Source organism: Taudactylus pleione, unplaced genomic scaffold, assembly GCF_031769625.1.
Source record: "Taudactylus pleione unplaced genomic scaffold, aTauple2 ptg000744l, whole genome shotgun sequence".
Classification (NCBI taxonomy): domain Eukaryota; kingdom Metazoa; phylum Chordata; class Amphibia; order Anura; family Myobatrachidae; genus Taudactylus; species Taudactylus pleione.
Window position 1 is genome coordinate 485525 of NW_028285146.1, and position 21706 is coordinate 507230.

The following is a 21706-nucleotide window of genomic DNA, read 5'->3' on the forward strand; positions in this document are numbered from 1 at the left end:
CCTTGGACGCAGCAGCGAATCACAGAAGCCAGTAGGAAGCGTCTTTTTACACCAGACGCCTCCTGCGACATTAGTATTTTATTGCACAATAGCTGCATACAAAGCCGCTGTAGGCTGCGTAATAGCGTGCAACTCAGAATCAGGCCCTATATGCTAAATTTCACGCACCTGCAGCAGAACTCGAAAGACAACGGACGCATGTTTGTGCTAATGGACAAGTCGTATATATATATATCTGACTGTAAACCGGGCCCATAATGCATATTTGTGCTGCCTGGGGCACTAGTGAATACAGTAAGTCAGCTAAAGTCACTGGCACCATTTCCTTATTACAGAACTATGGGAGCAAAACAAAGGCTCATGTACCAATAGAAAAGTGCGGACAGAAATATAACTATATGTCCGCCAGGCCCATTCCATGGTCTTGAAATTGCTGCCATAAGAGGTCGCACCTTTTTCCTGGGTCTGCAGATCCAATAAAATGTCACCGTGAACCCCAAGCTGCTAACACTTTAGGGTCACTTTCCTCGTGACGCATAACTTCTATGTCTATCTCCTAAACTACCGCTCTCCTCATGTACAGAGTTGTCTTTACCACGTGCGTTGCTGTCACGCAGCTGAATGTTGTGCTACATTAGAGGAAAAGCGCCTAAAAACGGATTCCAGGCAGCGCCCGGACTAAGTGATTCCTATGCAGACTTACTTGTGGATGAACACGGTTTTCATGCCCAGGGAGCGGGCGATGGCGCAAGCATGCTGACCCCCTGCTCCCCCGAAACACGCTAAAACATGGCGGGAAGTGTCGTGACCTTTAGCCTGTACAAAATAAAACAATAATAAGTAAATCACCAATCAGGCCCTTCAGTAAATGAGTACATACAGTATTGTACCAATTGTATAGAAAAGCTGTATTAGTGCTGTGGGAATCTGCCCATACAACACTGATTCGGAGTTGGCTGCATCCCCCAATATGGAACAGACTGCACGTGAGTCTAACTCGCAAAACATGTTGTGCGCAATGCGCCGTACGATGCATCCAAGCTCGCAAGTAGGTGCGTGCGTGCCGCATCTTCTGCGTTTGGAGACCATCTTGAATTAGGAATTATATGGTTTGCGAGTTTGAGGTCGCACGTAGCAGCGGTTGCTGATGGACGTGAAGCTCCGTGTCATTCTCAGTCCTGCATATGGAGAGTACTGAGAATCGCATGAGTACTTGCATAAGGCCGGGACGGGATGTAGTCAGCATCCTGGTGTGCGTGATGACGACGGTCCAAATACCGGCGCCGAAATCCCGACAGGTCGGGATCCCGGCACCAGTATCCCGAAGGTAAGTATCGGGGTGTTAGGGGGAGGTTAGTGTTAGCTAGCGGGGTTAGGGAGAGAGTTAGGATTAGGATGCGGGGAGGCGGAGGTTAGGTTTAGGCACTAGGGGGGAGGTTAGGTTTAGGCACTAGAAAGAAGGGAGGGGTTAGGTTTAAGCACCAGGGAGGGAGGGTGCGGGGAGGGGGAGGTTAGGTTTAGGCACTAGGAAGGGGGGTTAGGTTTAGGCACCCGGGAGGGAGGGTGCGGGGAGGGGGAGGTTAGGTTTAGGCACTGGGGAGGGAGGGTGCGGGGAGGGGGAGGTTAGGTTTAGGCACTGGGGAGGGAGGGTGCGGGGAGGGGGAGGTTAGGTTTAGGCACTAGGAAGGGGGGGTTAGGTTTAGGCACTGGGGAGGAAGGGTGCGGGGCGGGGAGGTTAGCTTTAGGCACTAGGAAGGGGGCGGGTTAGGTTTAGGCACCGGGGAGGGAGAGGTTAGGTTTAGGCACTAGGAAGGGGGGGGTTAGGTTTAGGCACCGGGGAGGGAGGTTAGGTTTAGGCACTAGGAAGGGGGGAGTTAGGTTTAGGCACCGGGGAGGGAGGGTGCGGGGAGGGGGAGGTTAGGTTTAGGCACTAGGAAGGGGGGGGGGTTAGGGTTAGGCACCGGGGAGGGAGAGGTTAGGTTTAGGCACTAGGAAGGGAGCGTGTGGGGAGGGGGAGGTTAGGTTTAGGCACTGGGGAGGGAGGGTGCGGGGAGGGGGAGGTTAGGTTTAGGCACTAGGAAGGGGGGGTTAGGTTTAGGCACTGGGGAGGGAGGGTGCGGGGAGGGGGAGGTTAGGTTTAGGCACTAGGAAGGGGGCGGGTTAGGTTTAGGCACCGGGGAGGGAGAGGTTAGGTTTAGGCACTAGGAAGGGGGGGGTTAGGTTTAGGCACCGGGGAGGGAGGTTAGGTTTAGGCACTAGGAAGGGGGGAGTTAGGTTTAGGCACCGGGGAGGGAGGGTGCGGGGAGGGGGAGGTTAGGTTTAGGCACTAGGAAGGGGGGGGTTAGGGTTAGGCACCGGGGAGGGAGAGGTTAGGTTTAGGCACTAGGAAGGGGGGGTTAAGTTTAGGCACCGGGGAGGGAGGGTTAGGGTAGGGGTAGGGAAAATACTTACCTTTAGTTCCTATGGGCGTCGGGATTCTGGCTGTCGGTAGTCTGAATAGCGGCATCCCAACAGCCGGGATTTCATACCCAACCCGGCAGGGACATGTGCCCATACTAATGAAGATGTCTGCGGACGCTAGAACAGTGGGCAGGATAGGCTGGCAGTTTCAGACGCACAGATTTGTGACTTACTCTGACAAATCGTCTCATTAACACATGAAAGCGAGGATAATGCCGCGGTCGTGGAGGAATATCGGGCAGAAAAGCGCGAGGTTCAGAATCAGGCCCTATAAGAGTGATTATGAGCCGTTCATAATGCGTACGCAATTAGCAGCCAGAGAGAAATGGACACCACAGGCTGAAATTTCATGCCATTGGGGAAACAACCTGGTCATTGGGTTCATCCTAGTTCCCCTTCAGATAAAGGACCCGGACGTGACGTGGGGTGAGGGAGGAAGCGCGCTTCCATGCCCTGACAACACTGTTATTTTGTCTCAACTGTAGTATCTGGCCACCACTAGTAGAAATGTGTACCCGTGCAGGCTTGCTTCGCTCCCCACAGGTTACTATTCCCGCTCTATGTCCACGTGGATAGTACCCGATGACGTCAGGGCCCTGTAGCTGAGGGGGATCTAGCCGCAACACTGGCCATTGGTGCTAAAGTGTGACAGCACCTGAGTGAGAGATCTGATTGGCCGACACATGGCCTCATTGGCCACTCTTATGAAACCCATGGCCACCGCCTCCACGCTGAGCGGAGCTCCGCCCCCCGGCCGGCCAGACTGGGAGAGGTTGATCTGTGCAGTCAGTTCCCGGAACAGGCGTCCCGTATCTTCCTTGGAGAGAGGCTGGTCCTCGGAAGGACCGAAGATCCGCGGAAAGTAATCTGGCAGGAGGCGGCCCAGGCAGAGGTTGGCGTCTGTCACGGTGAGTGGTCCTCCTGGAATACAACGTACAACACTGTAATGGGCTAATGTCACAGTTACAGACAGGTGGTACACGTCACACTACAGGCTGCATCCCCACGGCGTTATTGTATACACTGAGGCTGCATCCCCACGGCGTTATTGTATACACTGAGGCTGCATCCCCACGGCGTTATTGTATACACTGAGGCTGCAGGCCCACGGCGTTATTGTATACACTGAGGCTGCAGGCCCACGGCGTTATTGTATACACTGAGGCTGCAGGCCCACGGCGTTATTGTATACACTGAGGCTGCAGGCCCACGGCGTTATTGTATACACTGAGGCTGCAGGCCCACGCTGTTATTGTATACACTGAGGCTGCAGGCCCACGGCGTTATTGTATACACTGAGGCTGCAGGCCCACGGCGTTATTGTATACACTGAGGCTGCAGGCCCACGGCGTTATTGTATACACTGAGGCTGCAGGCCCACGGCGTTATTGTATACACTGAGGCTGCAGGCCCACGCTGTTATTGTATACACTGAGGCTGCAGGCCCACGGCGTTATTGTATACACTGAGGCTGCAGGCCCACGGCGTTATTGTATACACTGAGGCTGCAGGCCCACGGCGTTATTGTATACACTGAGGCTGCAGGCCCACGGCGTTATTGTATACACTGAGGCTGCAGGCCCACAGCGTTATTGTATACACTGAGGCTGCAGGCCCACGCTGTTATTGTATACACTGAGGCTGCAGGCCCACGGCGTTATTGTATACACTGAGGCTGCAGGCCCACGCTGTTATTGTATACACTGAGGCTGCAGGCTCACAGCGTTATTGTATACACTGAGGCTGCAGGTATTGTATACACTGAGGCTGCAGGCCCACGGCGTTATTGTATACACTGAGGCTGCAGGCTCACGGTGTTATTGTATACACTGAGGCTGCAGGCCCATGGTGTTATTGTATACACTGAGGCTGCAGGCCCACGGCGTTATTGTATACACTGAGGCTGCAGGCCGGTATTAGGGTCATATATCCGAGCATGACCATTATGTTACCTTTCCTGTAACATGCTGGGCCTGGGTGAGCCCCTGCAGACTCTGGTCCAACCACGAACAAGCCAGACCTGCAAACAAAAAGTTATTATTATATTTTTTTATAAGACAACACAAAGTGCAGAGGGGTAAACATAAAACGCTGCAAAATAACAGAGTAACAGGGTATAAGGACAATTCACAAAAGTGTACCAAAGCATAAGTACCAAACATTACTTAAGGCCCCCATACACGGGGCGATATAGCAGGCGATCCGACTGATTGGTGCTATTTGCCTGCTATATCGCACCGTGGGCCTGATACAGACCCGCTCGCAACCGGGTCGATGGTGGGCCAGTGCGCATACGCACGACGGCCCGGCTCCGTCGTGTCCGAGACCCGGATAGCGACGGCCACTCCATCGCTCCGGGCCTCGTAACAAAGGGAGCATGCTGTCGATGTTGAGTGACAGCACGCCCCTTTTGGTGGGCGGGCCGGGGGAGTGGCTGCCCAAACTGAGGCGTTCCCACGTGAACGCCTCCGTTTGGGGGCGGCCCCACCGACATCACCAGTGATGTCAGTGGGAGAGCTTTCGGCTCTGTTAGAGCCGAAATCTCTCTGGGGCTTGCGGCAATGAGACCCTACCACAAGGGCCATCTTCCTGGCCGCTCGCTATAGCTGTGGGTGGTCACCCACAGCTATGTGAGTGGCCAGGAGGCCGTTCTAAAAAACCAAAAGGCCGGGCCTGATTCAGAGAGAGCTCTCTGTCAGAGCATCCGGCTCTGAATCAGGGCCCGTGTACGGCCCTGATATCGGGCCGAGTGCGCTCCTGCGGGGTCGTACCTCGCAGGACCATAGGATCAGGGGATGCGATGTGTGATCCCATTCATTGCTATGCAGATGAGACAGGGGGGAGCCGGCATATCGGGCGGTCGGCCACACGATCGCACGATATGTCGGATGCCGGATCCCGTCGCCCCGCACCCTGTACGGGGGCCTTAACACACTGCTGGGTAGGACAAACAACAGGAGCAAGAGTAGGGACAGTTGTGCGGGGGTCAGCTCAGTCCTCAATGGCGCTGTAACCAGCGTATGACGAGTCACAGGAGAGGGTATGAGACCAGGGAGCAGAGCATTGGTGACGTGGATATAAGTGCTATAGGGAGGACCAGAAGGAAGAGTGTCCAGCTTACATACTAAGGGTAGGGTATGAGACCAGGGAGCAGAGCATTGGTTACGTGGATATAAGTCCTATAGGGAGGACCAGAAGGAAGAGTGTCCAGCTTACATACTAAGGGGAGGGTATGAGACCAGGGAGCAGAGCATTGGTGACGTGGATATAAGTCCTATAGGGAGGACCAGAAGGAAGAGTGTCCAGCTTACATACTAAGGGGAGGGTATGAGACCAGGGAGCAGAGCATTGGTGACGTGGATATAAGTGATATAGGGAGGACCAGAAGGAAGAGTGTCCAGCTTACATACTAAGGGGAGGCTATGAGACCAGGGAGCAGAGCATTGGTGACATGGATATAAGTCCTATAGGGAGGACCAGAAGGAAGAGTGTCCAGCTTACATACTAAGGGGAGGGTATGAGACCAGGGAGAAGAGCATTGGTGACGTGGATATAAGTCCTATAGGGAGGACCAGAAGGAAGAGTGTCCAGCTTACATACTAAGGGGAGGGTATGAGACCAGGGAGAAGAGCATTGGTGACGTGGATATAAGTCCTATAGGGAGGACCAGAAGGAAGAGTGTCCAGCTTACATACTAAGGAGAGGGTATGAGACCAGGGAGAAGAGCATTGGTGACGTGGATATAAGTCCTATAGGGAGGACCAGAAGGAAGAGTGTCCAGCTTACATACTAAGGGGAGGGTATGAGACCAGGGAGAAGAGCATTGGTGACGTGGATATAAGTCCTATAGGGAGGACCAGAAGGAAGAGTGTCCAGCTTACATACTAAGGGGAGGGTATGAGACCAGGGAGAAGAGCATTGGTGACGTGGATATAAGTGCTATAGGGAGGACCAGGAGTGTCCAGCTTACATACTAAGAGGAGGGTTAGGGGAGATGAGCGGACAGATATTATATGTAAGAATTTATGAAACCTTCAAAAGAGTGGGGAAGTTGTCCAAAGGAACCAACCAGCTTACAGCTAGCATTTATCAAGTACATTCTATAAAATGACAGGGAGAAGCTGATTGGTTGCCATCTGCAACTTCTACACGTGTCCACTCTTTAGGAGATTTGCTCGATCTCTCCCTGAATCCTTGAGCTTTGCGCACATTTAAGCTGCATACACACCTAAAGATTTTCTGGCCAATGATCCAACTAGTTGATTGGTTGGAATGAAAATCTGGTAAGGTATGAAAGCAAATGACAATCAGCAATTTGCTCCCAAATGCCGGAAAATGGACAAAAACTGTTGTTTGAACAAATTGTTTAGATCAAACATTTAACAAACTTGTCTGACGTCATTTTCATCTGTTTTCTGGCATTTAGGAGCAAATTGCTGATCATCAGTTACTCCCATACGTTACCAGATTCTCATTCCAACCAATCACCTAGTTGGCTGGTTGGACAGAAAACCTTTACGTGTGTACCCAGCCTTAGTCACCAGCTCCTGTCAGCTGAGCCGCCTGGATGTAACCTGAGAACGTGCCGCGTGTGTAGCATAATCTAGCGCATCACTTTATACAGCCGCTGCTTCTGTACAACATTTGCAGATAAAAACAACACAATGAGAATAATGACAACATCATCCGTTCGTACGGACTACTCACCCCAAATTCTCTAATTACACCCACCTTAGGAAGAGCATGGACCCCCCTCCTGCAGCCACTGTGTTCACATCCAGCTGAGGGGCCTGAATACTGATTCCAGCTGTGGTGGCTTCAAACACATGTTCATATTCCCCGGCATACCTGCTGACATCCGTGGAGGTCCCTGTCACCGAGAGAAGGGAGAATGCTAACGGAGGAACAAATCGCTGCCATATAATATGCACTGTGATACGGTTATTACATGGTACTACAATATAACTCCCTGTCTGTGGCTTCCTGCTGCCTCCATTCCTCTCCTCACTGACACATCACATCTCCTGATTCACTCTGTGCAGCTGGGGACCCTGTTCCTCCCACTATATAACTCTCAGTCTGTGGCTTCCTGCTGCCTCCATTCCCCTCCTTACATCATGTCACTGCCCCTGTTACATGCAGCCCTGTCCTCACTAACACATCACTCATCTCCTGATATACTCTGTGCTGCTGGGGACCCTGCTACTACCACTATATACTGTAACTCTCAGCCTGTGGCTCCCTGCTGCCTCCATTCCTCCCCTCACATCATGTCACTGCCCCTGTCACATGCAGCCCTGTCCTCACTAACACATCACTCATCTCCTGATATACTCTGTGCTGCTTGGGGATCCTGCTCCTCCCACTATATAACTCTCAGTCTGTGGCTTCCTGCTGCCTCCATTCCCCTCCTTACATCATGTCACTGCCCCTGTCACATGCAGCCATGTCCTCACTAACACATCACTCATCTCCTGATATACTCTGTGCTGCTGGGGACCCTGCTCCTCCCACTATATAACTCTCAGTCTGTGGCTTCCTGCTGCCTCCATTCCCCTCCTCACATCATGTCACTGCCCCTGTCACATGCAGCCCTGTCCTCACTAACACATCACTAATCTCCTGATATACTCTGTGCTGCTTGGGGATCCTGCTCCTCCCACTATATAACTCTCAGCCTGTGGCTTCCTGCTGCCTCCATTCCCCTCCTCACATCATGTCACTGTGGATTCCTGCTGCTTTCACTCCGGTGCTATCATGCTAAAATGTCACAGTGCTTCATTACAGCTCCAATAACTCTCCTCACATCGTATAATAATGGTCCCGATTTTGGCAGGCACTCTATCTTTCCCGTCGTCCCACCCGCAGGCCGCAGTGTCTCTTAGCTATTGTGGTTCTAGCTAAATCTAATGTGAGCCCTGAGGATAAGAAAACGCGCACTATTCACATAAAGAGGAATGAAATGGAGAATTTTATCTTGTTTATTTGAAATCAACTAGAACCAGTAATTTGCAGTGAGGCCCCCTCCTCTCCCATCTCACCTCCCATATCGAAGCCAATAACAGGCTGGGGATTGTCGGGTTGATAGGTGGTGATGGCATAACCTACCACTCCCCCGGCTGGTCCAGACAGAATAGCGCGAGACCCACTAAAGCTTTGCATTGGTGTCAGGCCTCCGTCGGAGCGCATAAAGAGGACCGGCAGATCCTGCAAAGAAATGCTTATTCATGGTTAAAACTGTCACTGTAACGCTGCCCATTGAGGGGGGGGGGGGGGGGGGGGCGGGTTCTTGGCACTTTGTATAATAGAATCATTAGGAAACCCAGGTCCTGGTCAGCCAACTTTTTTGAACACTATTTACAAAGGGGGCGATTCAATTCACCGCGATGCTGATTAGCCCCAGAGCCAATCAATTCACTGCGATGCTGAATAGCTCCGGAGACAATCAATTCACTGCGATGCTGAATAGCTCCGGAGACAATCAATTCACTGCGATGCTGAATAGCCCCGGAGACAATCACTTGGCCGCGCTGTTAAGTCCGACTACAGGATTTCTGCTTGCACCTTCCTGTGGTGCAGGCAGAAATCAGACTTAGGTGCCGGTGTTTTCCGGCTGTGCTAAGAGCCTTGCGGCCAGCGGCCAGCACTTTAGTTGGGGAATACCGGTTACCACGACCAAACGCCCAGCTTTAGGCGCGATAACCGGCATCCTCCGACTTAAGTGGTTCTAGCTGGACTTAACAGCGCTGTCAATTGAATAACTCCAAGAACTCCGTCCCTGGGCTACTCAGCATCGCTGTGAACTGAATCGCCCCTAAAATGTCAGTTTTCTCCCGTCTCACACGGCTTTCCCGACAACATACGCCTGACACATCATGTGCCAGGTCTCACCTTAAGCTGGTTCTGAAAGCCGCTGCGGAACCCATCCAGATATCTCTGTATACACGGGGTGAGATATGCATCGGCACATGCCGTGTACCCCCTGGGCACCATGCGGATCATTGGCATCACCTCCGAAGAGAGAGATACATGGGTGAACCCCAAGGAACGCGCCAGTTCTCCTACTTGATGCTCGTGTGATGACCACCTAAGAGGGAAAGACAAATCAATACCTCTAAGGCCTTGGCAGGGGCATGTGCCCATGGGCAGTTATACGTCGCCGGTGAGCTGCCTGCCCTCCAGAGAAATACATTGCTCCTGATACTAAGTTGGAAGCCCACTTTCAGCGTCTTCTACTGCGCATTTCCATCTCGGAGTGTCTGTGCCCTAGGGCAGGTGGCATCCTGTGATTAACGACACGCCCGCGATGGCTTAGACACCCTCATTACCTACCCCACTAAAATCCACAGACCCTGCGTCTGCTTCTGTACTGCGTCTCCGAGCTGTAACAGTCCGTCACATGCGCTGTGCAACTCAGACGCACGTGGAGACTTACAACATCGGCCAACTGCGTGCGGCATCGGCACCGCGTCCATCTCAGGCCCATTGTTTATGGGTTGGGTACATAACAGAGACAGTCAAAACATAGTTACATAATGGAAAGGGTCAAAATGTCAACAGATCCATAATTTAGACAATCAATATATAGACAGATCAAAATATCAACAAGGACAAGAGGTCAACACCCAAAATATAGACAGGTTATGTTGACAGATATATGACATTATGCCGGCAGCACCACCACTAAACATCCGTAGTCTACTATCGACATTGATAAAAGGACTATCATCAATTAACACTGATTATTGATAATCCATCAGTCATCAACCAAACATTGATAACACTTTGATCGATAAAACATTAGTCATCGATTGTCTATTCTGTCGATTTATGGTGATCAATGTTTTATCTATAATCGATGGTTCACCAATGACTGATGGTTATCAATCATCTATTGTAAACTATAGATGTTTAGAGGTGGGACTGCATGTTGGCATAATGATAAATATCTGTCGACATTATGACTTGACTATTTTTGGATGTCGACATTTTAACATAAGTTTTGTAATGTCTATATTATGAATGTTGATCTTTTGACCATGCCAAGCTTTTGACTGTCTAAGATATGACTCTGGCCCTGATTCAGAGCCGGATGCTCTGACAGAGCGCTCGCTCTGAATCAGGGCCGTCCCTCTGAATTTAAGAGCGGCCTCCTGGCCGCTTGCATAGCTGTGGGTGACCACCCACTGCTATAGTGAGCGGCCAAAATGATGGTCGCGATGGTCAAGACCATCTCGACCATCGGGCTTGCGACGAGACTCTTGCGGTAGGGTCTCGTTGCCGCAAGCCCTGGAGTGCTTTTGGCTCTATCAGAGCCAAAAGCACTCCCACTGACATCACTTGTGATGTCAATGGGGCCAGCCCCAGACGGTAGGCGTTCCCATGGGAATGCCTCCATCTGGGCAGCCACGCCCCCAGCACGCCCACCAAAGGGGGCGTGCTGTCACTCACCATCGACAGCATGCCCCCTTTGGTGCGAGACCCATAACGACGGCTTGGCCGTCGTTATTCGGGTCTCGCGCATGCGCACGACGGAGCCGCCTCTGTCGTGTGCATGCGCACTTGGCCAACATCGACCCACTTGCGAGCGCTCAGCGCTCGCGAGCGGGTCTGAATTAGGCCCTCTGTCGGCTTTATATCCATGTCAACCTTTTGGTTGTTGACATTAAGGGGGCGAATCAATTGCTATAGACGCCCCCTGCTGGACGTCTATTCGAATATGTGCCCAGTGGAGTAATTCAATTGTTGCGCTGTTCGGACACCTGAAGCTGCGAGGGGGGGCACATTCCTACTATCAGCCAGCTGAGGTGCGAGAAGAAATGTGTCCAAAGCCCGTGTTTTGGTACCCTGGCAACTTTGTTAGACGGGTTTAGACGCTGTGCGAGGCTAAACCCGGTGCTTGTGGACACGATAACTACCAATGGACACCCACACCGAGAAAGAACTGAATGCCATGTCGGGCATCTTTTAGTATAAACCGATTGAATCGTGGCCTTTGACAACATTGTCGACCTTTTGACTGTCTAGGTTTTGGTGTCGATGTTTTGACTCTCTATGTTTCCATTGAAGATGCTTTGACTATATGCCTTGTGTATGTTATCTGGGCCTGAATGTAACCTTTTGTATTCTTATCATTATAACTCGGAGATTATTATAGCAGAGATCCATACAGTACAATTCCCCCTAAGCATAAAACACAATACACTAAGAAGACACAAATAAGTGTAGAAAACCCTCGGGCAGCTATTTATATTCTAAACTCACATAAAGTGCCTGGTTATTGGGGTTTACCAGTCTATATTATGAAATATATATAGATAATGTGACTGCTTTTATTTGGTATAGCTAGTCCTAGCATGGCACCAGCAATGCAGCATTAGTTATATAACTGCCAGTAAGGGAACTGCTTACGGTGCACATTCCTGCCCAATTCTCTTACCCAATACAGACATTACAGCCAGTGCCAAAAGCAGGTTCAGCTGGTTATTAGGGGAGTCAGCAACAGCACAAGGAGATTTGCAGAGAACTGAAACACTGTATTAAAGATGTTATTCCACCAAAGATGTTCTTTTCATTTACAAATATTCACAATTTGTATTCAGTGGATGAGTAACTCTCTCTGTGCTACGAGTAATGTCTGTCCAGGACCTGTCAGCTACAAGCTATAATCACTGCAGAAGGTGGTTATCGTCTAACGCCAATATTATTATTATCCTTTATTTATAAGACACCTCAAGGGTTCCGTATCGTCGTACAAGGGGGGTAAAATGGACAAGTTGCATACAGACTATAGGCTAATACATACCAGTATACAATTCCACATAGATACATAATTACAGTGTGCAATTAGCCAGTAATGCAGGTAACACACAGGGGCCCAGCAGGCACATGCTTCTAATATACAGTGCACTGCACCCCATGATGAGAACCCCCCCGTGATGAGAGCGCCCCATGACGAGAGCCCCCCATGAAGCTGGAGGTAGAAATGGAGCATGGAGGGTGGCAGAGTGGTAAGTGAGAGCAGGGGCACCTAGAGGTAGAGGCGGGAACTGTTTACCCAGGCCCAGAGGGAAAGGCGGGTACTGATTACCTGGACTTAGAGGGAGAGGCGGGTACTGATTTCCCGGGCTCAGAGGGAGAGGCGGGTACTGATTACCTGGACTTAGAGGGAGAGGCGGGTACTGATTTCCCGGGCTCAGAGGGAGAGGCGGGTACTGATTACCTTGGCTCAGAGGGAGAGGCGGGTACTGATTACCAGGGGCCAGAGGGAGAGGTGGGTTCTGATTACCTGGGCTCAGAGGGAGAGGCGGGTACTGATTACCTGGGCTCAGAGGTAGAGGCGGGTACTGATTACCAGGGGCCAGAGGGAGAGGTGGGTACTGATTACCCGGGGTCAGAGGGAGAGGCGGGTACTGATTACCTGGGCTCAGAGGGAGAGGTGGGTACTGATTACCAGGGGCCAGAGGGAGAGGTGGGTACTGATTACCAGGGGCCAGAGGGAGAGGTGGGTACTCATTACCTGGGCTCAGAGGGAGAGGCGGGTACTGATTACCTGGGCTCAGAGGTAGAGGCAGGTACTGATTACCAGGGGCCAGAGGGAGAGGTGGGAACTGATTACCCGGGGTCAGAGGGAGAGGCGGGTAATGATTACCCGGGGTCAGAGGGAAAGATGGGTACTGATTACCTGGGCTCAGAGGGAGAGGCGGGTACTGATTACCTGGGCTCAGAGGTAGAGGCGGGTACTGATTACCAGGGCCCAGAGGGAGAGGTGGGTACTGATTACCAGGGGCCAGAGGGAGAGGCGAGTACTGATTACCCGGGCTCAGAGGGAGAGGCGGGTACTGTTTACCCAGGCCCAGAGGGAAAGGAGGGTACTGATTACCTGGACTCAGAGGGAAAGGCGGGTACTGATTACCTGGGCTCAGAGGGAGAGGCGGGTACTGAAAACCTGGGCACAGAGGGAGAGGCGGGTACTGATTACCTGGGCTCAGAGGGAGAGGCGGGTACTGATTACCTGGGCTCAGAGGGAGAGGCGGGTACTGATTACCTGGGCACAGAGGGAGAGGCGGGTACTGATTACCTGGGCTCAGAGGGAGAGGCGGGTAATGATTACCTGGGCTCAGAGGGAGAGGTGGGTACTGATTACCAGGGGCCAGAGGGAGAGGTGGGTAATGATTACCTGGGCTCAGAGGGAGAGGAGGGTACTGATTACCTGGACTCAGAGGGAGAGGAGGGTACTGATTACCTGGACTCAGAGGGAGAGGCGGGTACTGATTACCTGGGCTCAGAGGGAGGGGCAGGTACTGATTACCTGGGCTCAGAGGGAGAGGCGGGTACTGATTACCTGGGCACAGAGGGAGAGGCGGGTACTGATTACCTGGGCTCAGAGGGAGAGGCGGGTAATGATTACCCAGGGTCAGAGGGAGAGGCGGGTAATGATTACCCAGGGTCAGAGGGAGGGGCGGGTACTGATTACCTGGGCTCAGAGGGAGAGGCAGGTACTGATTACCTGGGCACAGAGGGAGAGGCGGGTACTGATTACCTGGGCTCAGAGGAAGAGGCGGGTAATGATTACCCAGGGTCAGAGGGAGAGGCGGGTAATGATTACCCAGGGTCAGAGGGAGGGGCGGGTACTGATTACCTGGGCTCAGAGGGAGAGGTGGGTACTGATTACCTGGGCACAGAGGGAGAGGCGGGTACTGATCAGAGGAAGAGGCGGGTAATGATTACCCAGGGTCAGAGGGAGAGGCGGGTACGGATTACCTGGGCTCAGAGGGAGAGGCGGGTACTGATTACCTGGGCTCAGAGGGAGAGGCGGGTACTGATCACCTGGGCTCAGAGGAAGAGGCGGGTACTGATTACCAGGGGCCAGAGGGAGAGGCGGGTACTGATTACCCGGGGTCAGAGGGAGAGGCGGGTACTGATTACCTGGGCTCAGAGGGAGAGGTGGGTACTGATTACCAGGGGCCAGAGGGAGAGGTGGGCACTGATTACCAGCGTCCAGAGGGAGAGGTGGGTACTGATTACCCGGGCTCAGAGGGAGAGGCGGGTACTGATTACCCGGGCTCAGAGGGAGAGGCAGGTACTGATTACCAGGGGCCAGAGGGAGAGGTGGGTACTGATTACTGACTTCCAGACAGACCTGGGGATCATTGATGTCAAATGTCACTGTGAGATCAAGGAGTACAATAAAAGAGAATTGGCCTTTGGATGTGCGCGTGAGGAGGTTGTCAGCGCCAGTGAGGGGGGCATCAGCGTCAGTGAGGAGGTCATCAGCATCAGTGAGGAGGACATCAGCGACAGTGAGGAGGAGGTCTTCAGCAGACAGTGAGGAGGAGGTCATCAGCAGACAGTGAGGAGGAGGTCATCAGCAGACAGTGAGGAGGAGGTCATCAGCAGACAGTGAGGAGGAGGTCATCAGCAGACAGTGAGGAGGAGGTCATCAGCAGACAGTGAGGAGGAGGTCATCAGCAGACAGTGAGGAGGAGGTCATCAGCAGACAGTGAGGAGGAGGTCATCAGCAGACAGTGAGGAGGAGGTCATCAGCAGACAGTGAGGAGGAGGTCATCAGCAGACAGTGAGGAGGAGGTCATCAGCAGACAGTGAGGAGGAGGTCATCAGCAGACAGTGAGGAGGAGGTCATCAGCAGACAGTGAGGAGGAGGTCATCAGCAGACAGTGAGGAGGAGGTCATCAGCAGACAGTGAGGAGGAGGTCATCAGCAGACAGTGAGGAGGAGATCATCAGCAGACAGTGAGGAGGAGGTCATCAGCAGACAGTGAGGAGGAGGTCATCAGCAGACAGTGAGGAGGAGGTCATCAGCAGAAAGTGAGGAGGAGGTCATCAGCAGACAGTGAGGAGGAGGTCATCAGCAGACAGTGAGGAGGAGGTCACCAGCAGACAGTGAGGAGGAGGTCATCAGCAGACAGTGAGGAGGAGGTCATCAGCAGACAGTGAGGAGGAGGTCATCAGCAGACAGTGAGGAGGAGGTCATCAGCAGACAGTGAGGAGGAGGTCATCAGCAGACAGTGAGGAGGAGGTCATCAGCAGACAGTGAGGAGGAGGTCATCAGCAGACAGTGAGGAGGAGGTCATCAGCAGACAGTGAGGAGGAGGTCATCAGCAGACAGTGAGGAGGAGGTCATCAGCAGACAGTGAGGAGGAGGTCATCAGCAGACAATGAGGAGGAGGTCAGAGGGAGAGGTGGGTACTGATTACCTGGGCTCAGAGGGAGAGGCGGGTACTGATTACCTGGGCTCAGAGGTAGAGGCGGGTACTGATTACCAGGGGCCATAGGGAGAGGTGGGTACTGATTACCCGGGGTCAGAGGGAGAGGCGGGTAATGATTACCCGGGGTCAGAGGGAAAGGTGGGTACTGATTACCTGGGCTTAGAGGGAGTGGCGGGTACTGATTACCTGGGCTCAGAGGTAGAGGCGGGTACTGATTACCAGGGCCCAGAGGGAGAGGTGGGTATTGATTACCCGGGGTCAGAGGGAGAGGAGGGTACTGATTACCTGGGCTCAGAGGGAGAGGTGGGTACTGATTACCAGGGGCCAGAGGGAGAGGTGGGTACTGATTACCAGGGGCCAGAGGGAGAGGCGGGTACTGATTACCCGGGCTCAGACGGAGAGGCGGGTACTGTTTACCCAGGCCCAGAGGGAAAGGCGGGTACTGATTACCTGGACTCAGAGGGAAAGGCGGGTACTGATTACCTGGGCTCAGAGGGAGAGGCTGGTACTGATTACCTGGGCTCAGAGGGAGAGGCGGGTACTGAATACCTGGGCACAGAGGGAGAGGCGGGTACTGATTACCTGGGCTCAGAGGGAGAGGCGGGTACTGATTACCTGGGCTCAGAGGGAGAGGCGGGTACTGATTACCTGGGCACAGAGGGAGAGGCGGGTACTGATTACCTGGGCTCAGAGGGAGAGGTGGGTACTGATTACCAGGGGCCAGAGGGAGAGGTGGGTAATGATTACCTGGGCTCAGAGGGAGAGGAGGGTACTGATTACCTGGACTCAGAGGGAGAGGAGGGTACTGATTACCTGGACTCAGAGGGAGAGGCGGGTACTGATTACCTGGGCTCAGAGGGAGGGGCAGGTACTTATTACCTGGGCTCAGAGGGAGAGGCGGGTACTGATTACCTGGGCACAGAGGGAGAGGCGGGTACTGATTACCTGGGCTCAGAGGAAGAGGCGGGTAATGATTACCCAGGGTCAGAGGGAGAGGCGGGTAATGATTACCCAGGGTCAGAGGGAGGGGCGGGTACTGATTACCTGGGCTCAGAGGGAGAGGCGGGTACTGATTACCTGGGCACAGAGGGAGGCGGGTACTGATCAGAGGAAGAGGCGGGTAATGATTACCCAGGGTCAGAGGGAGAGGCGGGTACGGATTACCTGGGCTCAGAGGGAGAGGCGGGTACTGATTACCTGGGCTCAGAGGGAGAGGCGGGTACTGATCACCTGGGCTCAGAGGAAGAGGCGGGTACTGATTACCAGGGGCCAGAGGGAGAGACGGGTACTGATTACCCGGGGTCAGAGGGAGAGGCGGGTACTGATTACCTGGGCTCAGAGGGAGAGGTGGGTACTGATTACCAGGGGCCAGAGGGAGAGGTGGGCACTGATTACCAGCGTCCAGAGGGAGAGGTGGGTACTGATTACCCGGGCTCAGAGGGAGAGGCGGGTACTGATTACCCGGGCTCAGAGGGAGAGGCGGGTACTGATTACCAGGGGCCAGAGGGAGAGGTGGGTACTGATTACTGACTTCCAGACAGACCTGGGGATCATTGATGTCAAATGTCACTGTGAGATCAAGGAGTACAATAAAAGAGAATTGGCCTTTGGATGTGCGCGTGAGGAGGTTGTCAGCGCCAGTGAGGGGGGCATCAGCAGACAGTGAGGAGAGCCATCAGCGACAGTGAGGAGAGCCGTCAGCGACAGTGAGGAGGGCCATCAGCGACAGTGAGGAGGGCCATCAGCGACAGTGAGGAGGGCCATCAGCGACAGTGAGGAGGAGGTCATCAGCAGACAGTGAGGAGGGCCATCAGCGACAGTGAGGAGGGCCATCAGCGACAGTGAGGAGGGCCTTCGGCCACAGTGAGGAGGGCCATCAGCGACAGTGAGGAGGAGGTCATCAGCAGACAGTGAGGAGGGCCATCAGCGACAGTGAGGAGAGGTCATCAGCAAACAGTGAGGAGGAGGTCATCAGCAGACAGTGAGGAGGGCCATCAGCGACAGTGAGGAGGGCCATCAGCGACAGTGAGGAGGAGGTCATCAGCAGACAGAGAGGAGGGCCATCAGCGACAGTGAGGAGGGCCATCAGCGACAGTGAGGAGGGCCATCAGCGACAGTGAGGAGGGCCATCAGCGACAGTGAGGAGGGCCATCAGCGACAGTGAGGAGGGCCATCAGCGACAGTGAGGAGGAGGTCATCAGCAGACAGTGAGGAGGGCCATCAGCGACAGTGAGGAGGGCCATCAGCGACAGTGAGGAGGGCCATCAGCGACAGTGAGGAGGGCCATCAGCGACAGTGAGGAGGAGGTCATCAGCAGACAGTGAGGAGGAGGGCCATCAGCGACAGAGAGGAGGAGGTCATCAGCAGACAGTGAGGAGGAGGTCATCAGCAGACAGTGAGGAGGAGGTCATCAGCAGACAGTGAGGAGGAGGTCATCAGCAGACAGTGAGGAGGAGGTCATCAGCAGACAGTGAGGAGGAGGTCATCAGCAGACAGTGAGGAGGAGGTCATCAGCGACAGTGAGGAGGAGGTCATCAGCAGACAGTGAGGAGGAGGTCATCAGCAGACAGTGAGGAGGAGGTCATCAGCAGACAGTGAGGAGGAGGTCATCAGCAGACAGTGAGGAGGAGGTCATCAGCAGACAGTGAGGAGGAGGTCATCAGCAGACAGTGAGGAGGAGGTCATCAGCAGACAGTGAGGAGGAGGTCATCAGCAGACAGTGAGGAGGAGGTCATCAGCGACAGTGAGGAGGGCCATCAGCGACAGTGAGGAGGGCCATCAGCGACAGTGAGGAGGAGGCCATCAGCGACAGTGAGGAGGAGGTCATCAGCGACAGTGAGGAGGAGGTCATCAGCGACAGTGAGGAGGAGGTCATCAGCAGACAGTGAGGAGGGCCATCAGCGACAGTGAGGAGGAGGTCATCAGCAGACAGTGAGGAGGAGGTCATCAGCAGACAGTGAGGAGGAGGTCATCAGCGACAGTGAGGAGGGCCATCAGCGACAGTGAGGAGGAGGTCATCAGCAGACAGTGAGGAGGAGGTCATCAGCAGACAGTGAGGAGGAGGTCATCAGCAGACAGTGAGGAGGGTCATCAGCAGACAGTGAGGAGGGCCATCAGCGACATCAACTTAATTCTACTGATGGAACAAAGAGACCACAAGCCAGTTTGGAGCGGGTCTAAGAAGCCACCACCAAAGCAATAAACCCATCTCTGTCTCCTGAGTTACCATTATAATTTCTAGGACGTGTAATAGCAAATCTTAATATCTAGATTGATGTATGGAATGAAAGACTCATATCTTAAGAATATAAATCAACGTCTGAACAGGTTGTGACTGATTTGATTTACAGTCCAAAAACAATGAAATCAGCTCCCAACACTCACTTCGGATTCTCTTCAATAACCTATTAGAGTGTAAGCTCTTATGATCAGAGTTTTAAATGGTCTATGATCCTAAATCACTGTATGTTTTATTTTCCTACTGTACAGAGGTGGTTGGTAACTAATAAATGATCTAATAAAACAATCATATAGAATGAAGGATACAATATAACTGAATCTGCACAGTTAGTGTTGATCACGGCAGCTCCTACTTACGTATACGAATGCATAAGAACCACAGCCAGGCTGCGAATGCCCCGAGATAGCGCCCCCTGCAGCTTGATCTTCAGATGCTCCAGGTTGACGGGCTTCCAGACCTCAAGAGAATCCCCGGTGGTCCCTGAAATCAGGACAGTACTGTTAAGGATGCTATCCACACAAGCCCAATACACATCAGTGGCTACTGGAAGAAGAGCCAGCCGGACAGGTACTTGTCCTATACAGCGATACTCCCAAAGACAGGATACCAACAGCTTCAATACTGCAATCCCTATACAGCGATACTCCCAAATCAGGATACCAACAGCTTCAATACTGCAATCCCTATACAGCGATACTCCCAAAGACAGGATACCAACACTTCAATACTGCAATCCCTATACAGCGATACTCCCAAAGACAGGATACCAACAGCTTCAATACTGCAATCCCTATACAGCGATACTCCCAAATCAGGATACCAACAGCTTCAATACTGCAATCCCTATACAGCGATACTCCCAAAGACAGGATACCAACACTTCAATACTGCAATCCCTATACAGCGATACTCCCAAAGACAGGATACCAACACTTCAATACTGCAATCCCTATACAGCGATACTCCCAAAGACAGGATACCAACACTTCAATACTGCAATCCCTATACAGCGATACTCCCAAAGACAGGATACCAACACTTCAATACTGCAATCCCTATACAGCGATACTCCCAAAGACAGGATACCAACAGCTTCAATACTGCAATCCCTATACAGCGATACTCCCAAAGACAGGATACCAACACTTCAATACTGCAATCCCTATACAGCGATACTCCCAAAGACAGGATACCAACACTTCAATACTGCAATCCCTATACAGCGATACTCCCAAATCAGGATACCAACACTTCAATACTGCAATCCCTATACAGCGATACTCCCAAAGACAGGATACCAACACTTCAATACTGCAATCCCTATACAGCGATACTCCCAAATCAGGATACCAACAGCTTCAATACTGCAATCCCTATACAGCGATACTCCCAAAGACAGGATACCAACACTTCAATACTGCAATCCCTATACAGCGATACTCCCAAAGACAGGATACCAACACTTCAATACTGCAATCCCTATACAGCGATACTCCCAAAGACAGGATACCAACACTTCAATACTGCAATCCCTATACAGCGATACTCCCAAAGACAGGATACCAACAGTTTCAATACTGCAATCCCTATACAGCGATACTCACAAAGACAGGATACCAACACTTCAATACTGCAATCCCTATACAGCGATACTCCCAAATCAGGATACCAACAGCTTCAATACTGCAATCCCTATACAGCGATACTCCCAAATCAGGATACCAACAGCTTCAATACTGCAATCCCTATACAGCGATACTCCCAAAGACAGGATACCAACACTTCAATACTGCAATCCCTATACAGCGATACTCCCAAAGACAGGATACCAACACTTCAATACTGCAATCCCTATGCAGCGATACTCCCAAATCAGGATAACAACAGCTTCAATACTGCAATCCCTATACAGCGATACTCCCAAAGACAGGATACCAACACTTCAATACTGCAATCCCTATGCAGCGATACTCCCAAAGACAGGATACCAACAGTTTCAATACTGCAATCCCTATACAGCGATACTCCCAAAGACAGGATACCAACACTTCAATACTGCAATCCCTATGCAGCGATACTCACAAAGACAGGATACCAACACTTCAATACTGCAATCCCTATACAGCGATACTCCCAAATCAGGATACCAACAGCTTCAATACTGCAATCCCTATACAGCGATACTCCCAAAGACAGGATACCAACACTTCAATACTGCAATCCCTATACAGCGATACTCCCAAAGACAGGATACCAACACTTCAATACTGCAATCCCTATACAGCGATACTCCCAAATCAGGATACCAACAGCTTCAATACTGCAATCCCTATACAGTGATACTCCCAAAGACAGGATACCAACACTTCAATACTGCAATCCCTATACAGCGATACTCCCAAAGACAGGATACCAACACTTCAATACTGCAATCCCTATACAGCGATACTCCCAAATCAGGATACCAACAGCTTCAATACTGCAATCCCTATACAGCGATACTCCCAAAGACAGGATACCAACACTTCAATACTGCAATCCCTATGCAGCGATACTCCCAAAGACAGGATACCAACACTTCAATACTGCAATCCCTATACAGCGATACTCCCAAATCAGGATAACAACAGCTTCAATACTGCAATCCCTATACAGCGATACTCCCAAAGACAGGATACCAACACTTCAATACTGCAATCCCTATACAGCGATACTCCCAAATCAGGATACCAACAGCTTCAATACTGCAATCCCTATACAGCGATACTCCCAAAGAC

The 21706-nt window shown here is 52.1% G+C and overlaps 1 protein-coding gene across 4 annotated transcripts in view; it reads right to left on the reverse strand.

The window, feature by feature from the left end:
• The window catches only part of OPLAH (5-oxoprolinase, ATP-hydrolysing), a 120736-nt gene that overhangs the window by 53038 nt on the left and 45992 nt on the right, over positions 1-21706 (reverse strand). For 3 of the 4 annotated variants that reach the window (XM_088457193.1, XM_088457191.1, XM_088457192.1), the window contains exons 5-11: positions 19286-19409; positions 9352-9547; positions 8502-8667; positions 7192-7330; positions 4413-4480; positions 3116-3381; positions 704-816 (exon numbers count right to left, since the gene is read on the reverse strand). In XM_088457193.1, coding sequence (XP_088313319.1) covers positions 704-816; positions 3116-3381; positions 4413-4480; positions 7192-7330; positions 8502-8667; positions 9352-9547; positions 19286-19409 — 1072 coding nt within the window. Of the gene's footprint in view, positions 1-703; positions 817-3115; positions 3382-4412; positions 4481-7191; positions 7331-8501; positions 8668-9351; positions 9548-14602; positions 14855-19285; positions 19410-21706 lie in introns of those variants that run through there. The other variant, XM_088457194.1, reaches the window with a different exon arrangement.